Source organism: Bombus bifarius, unplaced genomic scaffold (genome assembly GCF_011952205.1).
Source record: "Bombus bifarius isolate JDL3187 unplaced genomic scaffold, Bbif_JDL3187 scf7180000008208, whole genome shotgun sequence".
Lineage (NCBI taxonomy): Eukaryota > Metazoa > Arthropoda > Insecta > Hymenoptera > Apidae > Bombus > Bombus bifarius.
In genome coordinates, this window is record NW_022884511.1 from 810,530 (window position 1) to 826,713 (window position 16,184).

Below are 16,184 nucleotides of genomic sequence, written 5' to 3' on the forward strand. Positions count from 1 at the left end.
TAACTTTTCATGTCAAAAACGAGAACGCGGTTTATTACTGTTCAAAGACGCCATATTGACTGTTACTCTTACACGCACCTGACGCGACATCTGTCCACCATTTTCCGTACTACATTTTAATAGACCGATCGTTTTGTCGTTTTAGACTAAAAAGCGGGAACGTAATTATGCAAACATTATTTTTGCTTTAAACGACCGATTATACTTGGAAATTGCATTGCGCATTATCTTGATAGAAATCGATGTATCGTATTTGTAAATTGTCGACAATTTTGTTTGGTTAGAAATTTGAAAAGATGAAACAAATAGGAGGAATGAAAGAATAAATCGTTTTTAATGTTTAAATTGATGATTTCGATCTTCGTTTCTTTCATAGCTTATCCAACTTTTATCGAAATACCATCGAGTATTATAACTTTTCAACCGTTCGGAAGCAGTTTAAGTATTACGAGAGGAAATCTATTAAAGGAAGTCTTTCGAATTCAGTAGCCGGTCAGTCCTTGAATCGTTCCACGCTTCTATTGATACTGAACTCTTTGAACATAGTATTTTTATTTTCTTAGCCATCATATTATCTGTACCGTGATTAAATTTGCACAGTCAGACTATTTTATTTGAGCCTCGATCGATACTTACGAACAGAGCTTCTGCTTTGCGTGCTTCATTTAGAAAATCCTATAAAAGTATTTCAAATGATCATTGCGTTTTATTTTATTTAATTAAATATATTTCTCAATTATATATATAGACTCTTATTAAAGTTTCAACGCTCAAGGTCCCTTTTCAAATCTTTCAAGAATAATATTTTTCAAAAAATTCTTCAAGTATACAGATATAGACCTTTGTTAAAGTTTGATTGTTTAATTCCGTTAATCGGTATTCTAATAATTGAGATTTTATTGTATAAATGGGTATTTCGTTGTTTCCGTAATTAAATATGTTGAAAAAGAGTTAAGTTTGGATTTGGAAAAACTTGGCCGAAAGCAGTTTCGTATTTGGGACACACCTATAGAACCGAACAGCGCCTAGGTAGTTACATTGAAGAGTAGTCTATTTCGTCTTTTGGTCGACGAGGCAGCCCTTTCTATTCGCACAACGCGCACGTTCCTCTTTCGTCCTCCCGGCTTTGCTTTCTACGCTTCCTCTCTTCTTCTTCGTCTGAAACGCGCTCGTTTACCTCCTCTCTATAGAGTAACCTCGAAACATTTCTGCATTAACGTCCTCTCCTGTGCTTCGTATAGGTAGTCAGTGTTTGCTACCTTCTGAATAGCCCACCAATATACATATTCATGTATCACCAGATTATATCTATACGTAATTACTCAACTTAACCTACTCCAATTTTTGCTCTAAAATTATTTACCCCGAATAGCACAATCAGCTGGCTTGCAATTTGTAAAATTAACCAACGCGACTTTATTTGCTTTATTGCCAAACTTGTTACAGTTCTACAAAAGAATTGATTAGCACCGGTAATTTGCAAAATTTTGCTAATGATATTAGTTCAGTTATGCTAGAGCCCTTGATAATAGTATTTGTAATCAGTTCGTTTAATATAATTTAATATAATCAATTTTGGAAAAGGAATTCACTTTGTGTAAGCGTCTCCATCTAGTGTGACAGTAAGATAGCAAACTACCTTATCGTGTAATCTTTCGGTATGTAGTACAGCTACTTAATGACAGAACTTTATTCGAATTATTTTAGATTAAACGTAACAGTACACTGACTTCCATTTGATTAAAAAAGATACTATTCTCATATCTACGTTAGAATATTGTATTTTTGCAGCTGATATCTATCGCCATCTTTAATGTGTTTACGGAGGCAGAGAAACATTCTTATGAAACATAAAATCAATAAAAGCTATACTGTAAATAGCTAATGCGTTTCTGAAAAATCTACAAGAACACACGCAATGTTTAAAGTAGATATTCAGTCATTAAGATCAAGAGCGAGGAAATAGGATAGGCCAGAATTATTCAATGATAACGTACGACTGGATATGTATGAGTGTATTTAACGTGTAATTATATTCAAACACTTAGTGATATTAAGCGACGTTGCACAACCGTGGCACAACTGCAAAAACGCACCCCGCCGATCGTATTATGACCATACAAAATTATTGGCAATTTTCACCAACAAAATATCAATTACTCCTATAGTTTGTTTAACAAATCAACGAAACAATCCAACAACAAATACGTACCGCTTCCTAACTTGTTTTCGAACACGAAGCTCGACAAGGTTTGAACGTTAAAGTTTAGCTACAAATCGGCCGGCAATTTTAACATCGATTCACAAATAAGTGTGAATGTTACGAACAGCGATGATTGTATAATATCATTTTGCGCTATACATCTATCGAATTTCCTACGAAAATAGCCGACTACGTTCAACTATCAGACAACAAACCTTCGTATACCTATAATGTAACATCGTACGTCATAAATGCTATCGTTCTTCGGGGATGAATATGATTTTTCATGTAACATAAATATAAAATTGCTCAAATATCGTAAAAAGAAGTCAATGCGGTGTATATTATATTCTTGCGATAAAAGGAATAGAGTTCTTTTAAAAAGCTTTTAATATAATAATAACGATACGATAACGATTGTAACTTGCAACAACTCAAAGTCTGATTTGAAACTCTTGAAAGCAACTCCTTGACCGCTTAATTATATTCGCGATTAATCACAAATATGTTATCGTAGATAGACGTGTAGTTCAGAGATCGCGAGTAAGCCTTCAAGCGACATACTTTACACTCAATGCAAATTCCGCATAAATTATCTACGAATTTTGATGATGAACGTGTTAAATAGATACATGCTTTCACAGTATACGTACCAATGCATGTTTTTAATGTCAAATTACTCTTATTTCATAAACTTGACTAAGATCGTCTTGCTGACAATATCTATCAATATGTATTTAAAAAAAAATAAAACTAATTTCTACTAATTTTCCTTTTAACAAAAAAAAGGAAAACGGACAAAAATTAATATCAAGACATATTTCTTTCTTAGAAATTACAACATAAGATCAAAAAATCAAATAGATAATATCAAAAGTATAATTAGTATATTCTCTGTTATTACCTAATCGTAAACATACGCTTTAAATATATTTTTCGCGTAGAAACAAATTTAAGAACGCCCGACTAAGAAATAGCCCAGCTATTTAACAACGAATAAAATTCCATTATATCTAATGAGAATTACAGGAATTCGTTTTGTTTCGTCGTGGATGATCGGACAATTTGATGTCGTCTCTTAAGTATCCTTTGATTTTACGCAAAATCGTTCGGAAATAAATGGTTTTGGTATACATATAGTGTTAAAATAGTAAAACTTGCTGTAAACGCACGCGCACGATACAGTAATATAAAATTGTATACGATATGTGTGAAAGAATTGGCACGGATACAGGCATCATACAAAAAGGTTCCAAAAATTGCTCCCATTTCTTGGTGATGAAACAAAACCCACTTTCTGTCGATTTATTTGTTTTCCCGAGCACCGCTCGATATCGATAGTTCTCCGAGGACGTAAAATGTATGGAAAAATCACCACAACAAAAATCACCGTTCAATCGTCGACTCCGTGATATTTGTAAAATATCGGTAAGCGTATTCGGTAGTCTTGTCACAACAGAACAGGAAATTTTGTTTAGAAATCAGCCGAGCGTTACGTTGGAATCGATCGACCAGCACCTTGTTTTTCTCGAAATGGCATTTGCTGCAGAATATTTCTTCCAACGAGTCGATTCATTGATGTTTAATGGTATATCGTGAGTTCGACGATAATAATTAGTCTATTGCTTGATTTTCCTCGGTTGGCCGTTATTCGATAGATGCTTCCAGAGATCGGTGATTAATGGCACGTCTCGGAAGCTATCGGCCGAAGGCTACGCCTGCTACGAACACATCAAGTCTACAGATCTCGATTCACCCCAAGCATTTTGAATTTTGAAGCCTGTCGTTGGCTTCGGCATAACGTGGTGCGACGCAGACGTCGTGCTGTGTCTCAAAGTCGTCATGGGAATGCTAATAGCGTTACTCTTTTTCTGTATCTTCTTACCATCTTCGTCTTCGAAGCAAACCTAAAAATATCGAAACATCAATATCTTCGTACGTCGAAGTATTTTTATTGAAATATTTTTATATAACAAAAAAATGTAATCATAATAATGACAGTACGTGAAACACATTAAAATGAACTGCCTACCCATGAATTTCCGGTTGCTTTAGTCTCATTCGACAAATCAATTAGAAGATTTTTCGGCGTATCGTTCGCATTACGCCGCTGAGCATTGTCTTTATTCTGTTCGTTAACTTTGTTTACGGATTTTGCCTCTTCTTCGTTTTTCTTCTTTTCGTTGTTTTCTAAAAACGAAAAATAATCGAAGAATATTTAATACAGTTAATACCTAAATCCAATAGCATTTTTCAAAATGTTTTTACGAGTCTTGTAATCGAATAACGTCAACAGTCAATTGAATAACGTTCCTTGTCAGAACGCTTCGCACGTGGAATAATCAATAAATAATGGTTTATCAAATCCAGTTTACATAGATTGCGAAATAGAACCTGTTTCAGCAACTCTACGGTACGGTCTCCTAGATACACTTTCATTATCGACCCACATGTACACCAGTATCCACGAGTCTTTGTGATGTGCAAGTAGAATCTTCGCATACAAACACTGATTTCTCGCTTATCGCTAATTGGTAACTCCGAGACATTTCATAGTCCTGAACCAGAAACGCTTCGTTAATTACAGGACATAGCACTAGACCAATACCTGCGCATTCACAAAAAATGCTCAATCCGAACACTATTTGCTTTGATTTACATTTTAATCCTTACGCTTGCATTACCGCTCGAAAATACCTGGACATTTCTTCATTTTTGACGAGATATAGTTTAATTACAAGAAAATAAAAATACAAATAAAGATTATGTGTCGATAACTAATGACTACATTCTGTATCATTATTTTGTTATTATGATATGATAGAATTGATTAAAAAAATGATTAGATATTGCAATTAAATATCTTCAAAAGAGAAACAAGTTACGAAACGAGCTTTTAATAGAATTTGTAACAAAACATTCTGAGAAAGGCCACCTGGTTTCTAAAATATGTATTAGGTAACATAAGAAATGTTCTAAATTCATGAGCATCGCTCTTGATTTTCTAGCAGTAACATTTAAAAAATTTCGTGCTAACCAGTACCTAAATACGTCGATTGATCGTCTATTGAATTTTAATATACCTTTAGTCAATTTTTGAACAAGTAATTGAAATATACTGTTTGGTGATTCCACAAGGAGTCAATCATTTCGGGCGTAAAATTCTGCAAAAATCATGGGCATCGAGTTAGAAACTCTTTGAATGCGTGATATTTGAATAGTGTTCGTTCTTCAATAGGTATCTATTTGAGTACAGGTACCTTTGTTTCCAAATTAAAATAAAATTCTGTCCTTAATACCATAACTTCCATCCCAAAATTCCATAACTTAATACGTAAATAGTTATCGAAGGAATAATCATAGCTAATTCTCTTTGGGGAGAACGTGCTCGACAATGTTTGGGCGAATGAAGGAAACACGCGAGTTGTAATTGTTCTAGCTTCCCACGGCGTTGTAGTTCGGTGCGCACAAGGTTCAATATTACCGAACAATTTCCTAGGGTGCACTCGTAACCTTCTCCGAAGCTCTCCGCAATATCCGCACTCTCGGAGAGTTAAGTGCACAACCACATAGATATTACTGCATCGCACCGACGCGATGCACGGACTTTTACAACAGATCAGAAGCTTCTAGATCGAAGCTGACTTTCTTTCCTCGTGTAACAAATTTCATCATTCGGTTTATTATTTGATTATTTCTTAGTTATAGGATTGTTATCGGTTATCTTGTTGCGAAAGCTTTGTGTAAAAGAAAAAGCTATACGATATAAATCGTTTGTAATGTGCAGACTACGGATTTTCGACATTTGCAGGAAATTAAAAATTGCAGAAATGCACAGAATGTAGTGCTTTAATGTATCCAACGCAGCGTGGTATTGTTAAAACATTACGATAAAGAATAAATAATTTACCTACCATTCCTATCATCAGTTAACGAGGGGCTTTTATCTTGAGCGTGATGGATTCTAGGATCGGCTTGGGACAGCTGCCAAGCTTCGTAAGCCGTGTTAAACGCCTGAGCCACAGTTAACGTTACCGTTTGCGCCATTTTTCTTTTGGGGCAGAGAAACGCGTGGCACTCCATAGTTTCGTTCAAATTTGTTGCGATAAATGCGAACACATGATCGTGAGCGGCGTCCGCCGAACAATATGAAATTCTGAAAAGAATTGCTTATGCGTATATACACAACAAACACTTTAAAGGAAACTATGATTCCTCGGCATGTTTTACTACAACCATTTTCTTCGTTAAAATTTACACAAATGCCAGAGCATAACACTGTTTCAACTGCTAGTACTAAGTAGTACTATACAGTACTAAGTAATAGTATTATGATACAGTTATCATAATTGCTATAATTACAATCGAGGCCTTTATAACGTGAATATCTTGATGAAACGAGAAACACGAATATTCGCGAACTGTAAAAATGTATGAGAACCAGGAATATGCAATTATTTTCGCTACGCAACAAAGGAATACGTACCAAAGGAATTACAATGGAATTATAAAGAAAAGTTGCTCTGAAAGCACACGTGAAGGACATTTCGAATTATTGTTTAAACTGCGCGAGATTAAAGAACAAAAGCCTGGCGATCATTCAAAGATAACAAACTCTCTTAAAAGTCACTAAAAGTCATTAAAATAAAAGGTGTCTTTTTGTAAAATAAAACTATACCATAATATCAACACGAGTAAATATTAAGAGTATCTTGTGTGAATTGAAGCGATATTCCTTAATTTTAAATTTTATCTGTTAATCGTGTATAAATTCTAGTCGTTTATATGAACCCAGAGTTAATCAAAGTGGCATTAACAGCCTCGGTGTATTACAGTGAAACTTGAGGATGTCGTGTGATTAAGAAAATATATAGCCTAAGTCGTTACCACGTTTCTTCGCTTTTTATGAACCGTATAATTTCATATTACAACCAGAATGCTTTTTAAACGCATTACAATCATGTAAAAAAACACTGTAATTGAAATGATATTAATATCATATTCAATTTCTTTCTTATCTTTAATCTATTTCTAATGGTGTTGTTCAAACAGAAGTATCGAAAAAAAGTCGTTCGTTTATTAAAATATTCAAAACTGAAAACACAAATAGCATTGTTGGTTGTAATTGTTTTCCCATATGATTGTTTCCGAAGAGAATATTTTGACGATGTAAACACAATCACAAAAACAAGCAAAAAGGTTAAAAAATAGAGGAAAAACAACGATACGGTTTCTCATTTCGATACGAATTCAGATATCGGAAGATCCATTGGGGAAATCATAGTTTCAAATTGACAAAGAGAATAATATTCCAGAATCGAATCACGTAACGTTTGCTCGTCGCCATTGCGCGATATTTCGAATATATTTTAGCCTGAATATCGGATATTACGTTGGCTGACGCAAAGGGAAATGTACAACAAGCCAGAACCAACAAATCCGGTTTCGTCCGATTACAGCTCTCCAATCGTGACTGACGTGTGTATACGCGTTTCGCAAAGCAGGAAATGCTTCGGATACGTTCATGGAGTTCTGTCTTGTTTCATATGTACCTGTATATAGACACTTGAAGCTGATCTTCTTCCGTGGCAAGGTCCGTCATTCTAATACCCTTTAAACTCACAGCTAAAGAGACCCGTTGCAGCTTCTTACCGCTTGCTTTTGCCTACAATATTAAAAGAACCTTTCATTCACCATAAAATCTCATCATAAAATTTCGTAAACTCTCTTTATGTTAACTCTAAAAAAGTAATTAATATATATATTAGGTTGCCCAAAAAGTGTCTTTCTTTCACATACACGTCTTTTGCAACCATGCATCTTTGTACAAACATGAAACCTAAACCTGTCGAACGATGTGATCTTTATTTTGATAGAACAAAATGGGTCATACGTAATTCGATAAAATAATATAAAACGGAAAATGTTGTGCATCCATTATTTCCTTATAAAACGAAAGAAACTTTTCGGACTACCTAATATATGTAGATATACATCGTGAAGCTAAATTGTTGGTACAAACGAAGGGAGGCGAATTTTGTTTCATCGGTGAATGAACATTTCGGCCCAAGGGCCTTGGGACACTATAATTGTCGTCACAGGAGAAATATATTTGTTTAATGAACGGCTTTATCAGTTCGCTGTAGAAACACGGTTCAAAGTAAACGAGAAGAAAGAGGGCTAATTCCGTTTCGAGAAACGAAATATCTTCTCGAGCAACGGTAAACTTGCCGTGACATTTTGCAGTAATGTAATCGTGAAACTCGGCCAGAATAAACGTCGGAGTAAAATCATCGAATTAACTTCCCCAAAAGATTATTTAAACTGGCTTGAATCCTCTAAAAAATTTGAAGACAGCTGGTCTGTACATATTGTACGGTAACTATGTCTCCCAGAAGAGCGATAAAATAGAGGATAGGGTTATAAATAATTTGACGTTTAATAAAACGGAAAAATCTAATTTACGCGGAACATCGTTGAAAACGGACAGAATTATTCAAGGGAAACGGACAAAATTTGTCATTAACGAAGCTATTAACTTTCGCGTTAAACCAAATTAATTAACTTGTTAAATGTATTGACTTCGTTTAATTGCATCGTAGAACAATGGATAGATCGGTGCCGTATACAAGTAAAATGCCCCTTGTAATCAATCACTTTGTTAAAATGATACAGAAAAAGCAGCGCATCAAGGGTGAAGTTTAAACTATCGCTAGTTAAAATTAAAAAAGTTTAGAAAGTAAATTTGTTGTTGATCTCTATAAGGTTTAACGGCAAGTTTTAGCTGCCAAGTCGAGAACGTTTATCGATCTTATCTAACGTCGTAATTTATTTCGTCGAGAAATTAATGAGCTAGGTGCTACCGAGGTTGTACACCGGGGATATTTATGCGTAATTTTACATGTCGTCTTCTTCGCCCGTTTCAAGAACGTTTTGATCGCGCTCGAAATAGCTGCAAAAAGCAATTTTGCTCGGGGAAATGTTTCTCGCGATGCAAACTAATACATAAAAACGCTTTAGCCTGTTAACGTGTAATTATAAAAGTCATGGATCAAAGTGTACCTACCATAGTAATGACGGTTTTGATGGCTTCAGCCGTAGCTTCTTCGCTCGAGGGTGTTTCGACTAGGGTACTACCTAAATATTTGAGGGTGAACCTGGCTTCCGATGCATCCTCAGATTCATCGTGCGTTGTACCAGCAGAACCGCTGCCCTCTACGCATTCGCGACTATTCGCTAGAGCCCATTCCTCGCATAGTTCTGCAAATTAACGTCGAACACATTATACAAACTCATCTTACAACATTCGTTCGTTTGCCTCCCCGCTGACAGTCATTAATTTGCTTTGTGCATTAAATCGAAACACATTTCTTCTTCGGAACATTGTAAGATGTTATTTTTTAATTTATTAATAGGAGTTTCTGGTTAGTGAATGACCCGGTTAATACATTAAGAAGATGCGTACAGACACTAATGTATCGAATAATAGAATAAAATAACAGATAAGGAAAATATCTTCTAATCGAAACAGGTATATACGAGCATATAACAGCTCGCTGGAGATAAATACGTCGGTAAATGGAATGGGGGATGACCGGTGTAACATTAGTCTTGCTACATACAACTACGTAAACCAGTCTCGTTCTCTGACCGCGTCGTGTCGGGAATGGCACGTGTGCCAATAATGGATGCCTATAGCATCATGCAATCGGTATTCTCGTTTGATGCATCTCCTATCAGTTCAGACACCTTCTATCGATCACCCAAGGATAGACCGATTCCATTCCACAAGCGAATTGTATCAAGTGTTACGTACCAATTATGAAGGAGCTTTGAGAACAGATAGGATAATTAGAAATATTTGATTTACGTTCGAACAGTTTCGGACATGGTTTTACAATACGTTGTATAATTATTCTGACCTGGAAATGTCATATACAGAGTATAAATTTCTTGAGGGATCTGCTCCATTTTTAATAAATTTAGCTGTTTAGTATTGTATACGCGTAATCGGATTTTATCGTGTTGTATCTTGTATCACGAACTTGTATAAAAATTGAAATTTTAGCGTAGTTTTATATGGGACGCAGTGTATTCTTATCATTCTTCAACAATCTTCCACGAACAACCATTTTTGTATTTCGAGAGAACAGTTCTCGGTATTATTGTACTTCATAAACTTTTAAAACTCTACGAGCAATTCTCACGTAGAAGGCAAGAAAATATATCATGGTGGCATCGTGCAATAGAGCAAACGACAAAAGTATTCCTTGGAGAAGCTGTAAAAGTTTCTCAAGAGTAGAACGAGAAGTTTTTTCTACTTCAGACATTTCTGCGCCGAAGGAAAATCGGTTTCGATACTTTCAGATGTTTCTAACGATGTTTCTCCTCAATTCTTTGACCGAAACGAATCTTCTCTATAAATGTCACAAGTTTCTAAAAAGAATACCATATGGTACGTCAGATAAATTTTTGTTTCCTTTAGTTCCTCGGAGAGAATAGATAGAATAAACAGAAAGTTGTTAAAACATCCCTTGATCGTGACTCGAAAAATTTCTACTTGTCTTGCGTTACTTGGATTTTAACTTCGTTCGTTCAATAATCACGTCCTCCAATTCTGTTTCAGTCCAAACGTCACTCCAATTAAGTTTCTCACACAGCTTTCCCACGTCTACGATTCAATTAGATGATCCGACGATTGTTTCGATGTCCAACGATACTCTTTGTTCTTACGAATTCGCACAAAGCAACGGGGCGTCCATTGAAACAGTTTCCTGGTGTTCTCTTCGACGAAAAGGTTAGCATTCTAAACGACTATCTCGCGAGATAATTAACAAAGGATCCATCTTAATTTTTTATGCTCGCATATTTTCCATACTCGTCGAGTTCTTTGTTTTTATTCACATAACGTTACAAACCATCCAAATATTATTTTGACTCGTCTGGACATCTTTAAATGGTACTGAGAGTATATATCTAGAGCGAAAAAACGAAGTGCGAATAAAATAAACATTAAACATATTTTATAATACAATCGATAACTGGTCGAATAGTTATGCGGCGAAACGTGCATTAACGCGTTGGGTTTCTTGTGAGAAACTCGTGGCTGATATCGATGCGACGGTGACGAGCACTGTTGAAAATTTTCAAGTAAAAGCACTTCACAAATACAAGACGACGGTCTTTGGACCTGGCAGCGTCTCGAAAGAATTGAAAGTAATTACGTAAGGTTTTTCAGCAACTACTATGCATTGCTGGTGCTGTGTACCGTCTAGTGTACAAAAGTAAGTTACTTGCACAACCGGTATGCTTTAACTCACAAGGATCCAATTTTCTTTAGGCATAAGAAATTCATTGTCTTAGAATTGCTACCCTCTTGCTACCAGCGGAACACTTTTACAGATTACAAACCATTAAGAGTTTCGGAAAAAGCTGTGGAAAATATGTTCATTTGAAAAAATAAAGAAAAAGGAATAATTGAATTTTGTTTTAAAACAAAATATTTTCTATATCTATCTGTCCTGTATGAACTCGTGTGGTTCGTTGGCACGGTTATTATTAAATTTGCCAATTTCCAATTTCTGTGAAACGTTGCGAATTGTTGGAACAAAAAAAAAAAAACGATAAGGGAAGGTGAAAAATAGCGAATCGAGCTTTTCCGTTAGCCCGGCCACTGAGTGGTGAGCCGCAAATTAAATCTTCTTCCAGGCCTTTTACCACGATATCCACGTGACCCTTGGATATCGGATTTACTTCTCTTTTACTTCTGGCCTGATTCATTCGATAGGGACTTCAGCTTATCGCCATAGCCTTGTTGCTTCTTACTCCATTTTCCAAGAAATGCTTAATACGGTCCATAAGAAAAGAATTACTTGAATAATTTTCTATACCTTAAACCCTGAATCCAGCTTACAACAAGTCGGAAATACATAAAGAAGTTCTAGTTGATAGTATATCATAGCGCTATAAGATACTGCAGTTTCTTCAAACTTCATAAAATATTCAACAAAGGATCCTTTTTGTTATGAATCCTTCGACTGTATTATCAACTGAAGCTATCTTGTTCACAAAGTTAACTATAAGCCAATTTGAATTTACAGCTTTCTGAGAAAACATAGTTAGAAAGATGTGCATAGTAAAGAAGAAGCAATGCGCTGATCGGTATTAATCTCGAACAACGCGTGCTATAGAAAACCGCAAACCATTGCTTGTTTTCCGTCAACCCACAATCGATAAATAAACGCCACCGTAACACTCGTATCCACGGTAATGCGATAGCGCCTATTACGATTCGTTAATACCTGCAACCATTGTTTATTCGTGCATCATCGATGCAACATTGATCGTTCTCAATTGATGCCTGGGTAGATACATAAATTCTCTGAATTATGCAAACGAAGCTAATCACGTGGACTGATTCGATAGAATTAACCGAATAACAGTCCCGTGTACACAAATAATTTTAGAAACACGTCCAATTTTTTTATCGAAGTACGTATGTATATTTCTAGATTCGTTATTCTCATTCTGGCGTATATTTTGCTCCATAGATTCTGTTAACAGTAGCAGGAAATATCCAAAGAAAGAAGCGCCGACATTGAGGCGAGTAACCCTTCGTTTCTCGTATTTTTCAGCCGCAATATACCATAAGATTCGTATTCAACAAAAGTTCAAAATGAAAGCATCTGTGTATGTGCGTATACCTGTGTAGAGAGCTCTTTCATTTCATTTTCTTCAAAAACCAGCTTCAGGTAGTACCTTTTCTGACAGATATATATGTATATGTACATACATATATCTTAGATACACGTACATACATACGTATCTTCAACGACTTCATCATTTTATTCGATATTTTTATTTGTAAATATTTTGATATAGAATTAATGTACTAGATACAAAGGGTTCCATGTTGTTAAACCTAACCCAATCTACTTTCTTGCATTAAAAAATAAATTTCACGCCTAATAATAATGCGTATCTTCACCGTCTCATGCACATCGATATCAACACCTCTGCTACTAAATCAACTCCGCACGGTGTCGCATCGATTAACAAGAAACAAGCACGACTATAAGCCGAGGGCACGGTTGTCTAATTTAAAAATACGCCGGTATTAATAAAAACATACAACCGATAACACCAGCGGGCCGTTAAATATTCATTAAAGATAATTCTCTTATGAATTATACACTGATGCTGTATGTTAACGGAGTGGCGACGTTGAATAAATTATTATGCGATACACAGCAGGCAAAATGAAATAGGCTGTCAATGTTACAATAAATATAACGTTGATATGTGTAACTTGCTTCTAATAAGCTTACGGAAAAGAGAAGTAAGATATTTTAATCCCTTAACGATGAAACATTCGGAAAGGATTTAGTAACAATAGAATTCGTACTAACAAATTTTTATCTTTTTCGAATTTGTACCTATACAGCAATGTAATAGCAAATTGAGTTCATGATTAAGCAGGATGTATCGCGTTGAAATTTCAACAGCGTCTTCTCCTCAAAAATATCGCGAAAATAATCTTCAAACCATGCACTGAGTTTATCCTGTGCATTATGCGGTGTTAACGTTTCGACCATTAAAGTATAATCAAGGCATAAACGGAAGCTTCCGTAGCAAGGAGTTTCGGTGACCGCCCTTTTTGGAAGCAGCAAAGGGGATAGGAGTGAAAATCCTCAAAGCTTGGGAAAGCTAGCTTCGGTAAACTCGAGATCTTTATTTCCAGCAAATAGGAAGACGCGCTACCATATCGTTAACTCTATGGACTTCTATGACTAGAGAGGGCTAGTTATATATATATCCCTTTACATAAATTACAGTTACCATTCCAACAATTTTCTCCTTGTTGTTTCTTTATGTTCTTCTACTCCTGCGAACCTTTGCGAAACCAAGCCAACCAGTAAGAAATCAACAATATCGAAAGATAACTTGGCTTCTATCGCGAGAGTTCGCGGTTCGCGATAAGTCATGCGGCGTTTTCGTCTTGGAACAATAATTTGTTGGGTTTCCGCGGTTACGCGAAGAAGAATAATGGCTGGTTGGGCTGGTTTTCCAAGGTAGGAGATACGTCGGAGGTACATTTTCCTTGATTATGCGAAGGGAACAAAAGGCAGCGAAAGGTAGGGACACGCCACCAATTCCGGTATGCTTGCACCGACAACTTTTTAAAGTTGCGTTACCGAGCCGACTAATTGCGTCCGGACCTCGCAAACAATTTCGCTACAATACAAATAATTATTACCAGATATATACTAGTCAGATAGAAACAAGCCGATAAACTTTCTCGGGGCAAAAGTTTTAGCATTTTTAATATTAAACTGAAAATACGATAAGAAGAATTCTCTCAGCCAACTTTGCGTTGTTCTCCTCCGCTGCTCGAGAAAACAAGAACCACTCTATTTGCTCGAGGTTATTATCTCTTTACGCGTATTCCTTTTCCTTTCTTTAACTTCCTGGTTCCAATCGACTCGGTCAGATCATTAGGATCTCGAAGAACAGTTACAATTATGTCACTCCCTCTGTAGTCAGGTAATTGAACGTACGTTGCAAGATAATTGGAAAAGCTTTCGCAGACAGAAAGTGGAGGATGAAATTGCAAATGAGCTTGCCCATATTTCTATGACCAGCTAATGAACTTCATTAACGTGTTCTATTAGAATGCACGAACGGTTGTCGTTTCAATTTTCGCCGACCAAAACCTTGCTCGAGATATATTTCAGAAACGAATCGGCGTTAAGAGAAGAAAAGTAGGTCCCGATCACGTCCGTGAAATTTTGCTTTTTCCAGGCTTCTCCGAAAAGCTTCGGACACTTTTCTTCGGAAAAAGTGTCAATTATTCTTCTTTGTTCGGGGAGACGAAAGACATTCGAACGAAAGGGCCATCGGAGACTGTAGTGGACGAAAAGGATAGCAACAACGTCACTCAGCAGCTCGAAACGACTTCTTTTTCTGGTGGGACACCTGGGAGAAAAGATTCCTTTCCACCGTCACTTGGACGTGTTCCTCCCTTAGGACCTTTTATTTCTATTTTTCAACTGAACTTTTCGTTCGAACGAGCAAATTTCCAATTAACGTCATTATTGTCTGCCGACGTAGAATCTACTTTCCAGTTGCCTGAATATTAGTCGTCTTTTTATCGTCGCGGTGTCAATAATTCAAATTTTCATTCGCTACCTTTTTAGATGTTTCTTCTACCGCGCAGCCTGTTATACTGAAAAATGTAATTACACGTAACATAAAATGTACCTCAGAAAGCTGCGCTGACGCGATGAAACTCGATGAAATTTCACTAAAATTTTCTGAAACGCGTCATATACATTCATAACGGAACTTTTGAAACTTTAAAAAGTTGTATGTATTTACATTTTATATTTCTCAATGAGTCGTATGTATCAATCAAGGCAAGCGGTGTTAAAATTCAGCGATTCTTCTCGTCTGCTACATCGATCCAGTCTAAACGAAGTCTGAATTGCCAAGAAGTAAGACACCTTATGCGAGGTTACTTGCAACGAAGAAATATAAAATCATCGTAAGTAATTTTAGCGCCAGTAATGACTTCCTCTTTTCCAGCTTCGGATCGCATTTACCGCGATTTGCATGCAAAACATCGTGTGTTCGAAATGACAACCGAACGCGGTTGACTTTATTCTTCTTTCTCCTTGGAGATATCTTGTCGACATGTTTTCCCTTCCTCGAAACTGTTCCTCCTTCCGCTCTCTAATATTAAAACAAGGACTCCCTCGACTGGAACTTTTTAACGTTTGAATGCAAACGAGCTCGATTGAGTTTGATATTGACATAAAAATAGCGGAAAGGAAACGTCTGGTTGATGGAAAGCAGTTTGCTCCTATATCCGCAGGCTTATTTTCAACAGTTCAGACTGGAGAGTCGGTGCCATTGGAATAGTAATTCGTTCATGGAAGATAAGTGGGTACTTGTTATTGAAATTTCCACCGACATGCACGAC

General features: G+C 36.2%; 1 protein-coding gene across 4 annotated transcripts in view; it reads right to left on the reverse strand.

Annotated features, from left to right (window-relative positions):
• Positions 1–1,994: 1,994 nt before the first annotated feature.
• Positions 1,995–16,184, reverse strand: part of LOC117210653 (low density lipoprotein receptor adapter protein 1-like) — a 33,693-nt gene continuing 19,503 nt past the window's right edge. For 3 of the 4 annotated variants that reach the window (XM_033453867.1, XM_033453864.1, XM_033453865.1), the window contains 5 exons: positions 9,270–9,463; positions 7,756–7,868; positions 6,118–6,359; positions 4,236–4,393; positions 1,995–4,110 (listed from right to left, as the gene is read on the reverse strand). In XM_033453867.1, coding sequence (XP_033309758.1) covers positions 3,925–4,110; positions 4,236–4,393; positions 6,118–6,359; positions 7,756–7,868; positions 9,270–9,463 — 893 coding nt within the window. In that variant the 3' untranslated portion in view covers positions 1,995–3,924. Of the gene's footprint in view, positions 4,111–4,235; positions 4,394–4,460; positions 4,812–6,117; positions 6,360–7,755; positions 7,869–9,269; positions 9,464–16,184 lie in introns of those variants that run through there. The other variant, XM_033453868.1, reaches the window with a different exon arrangement.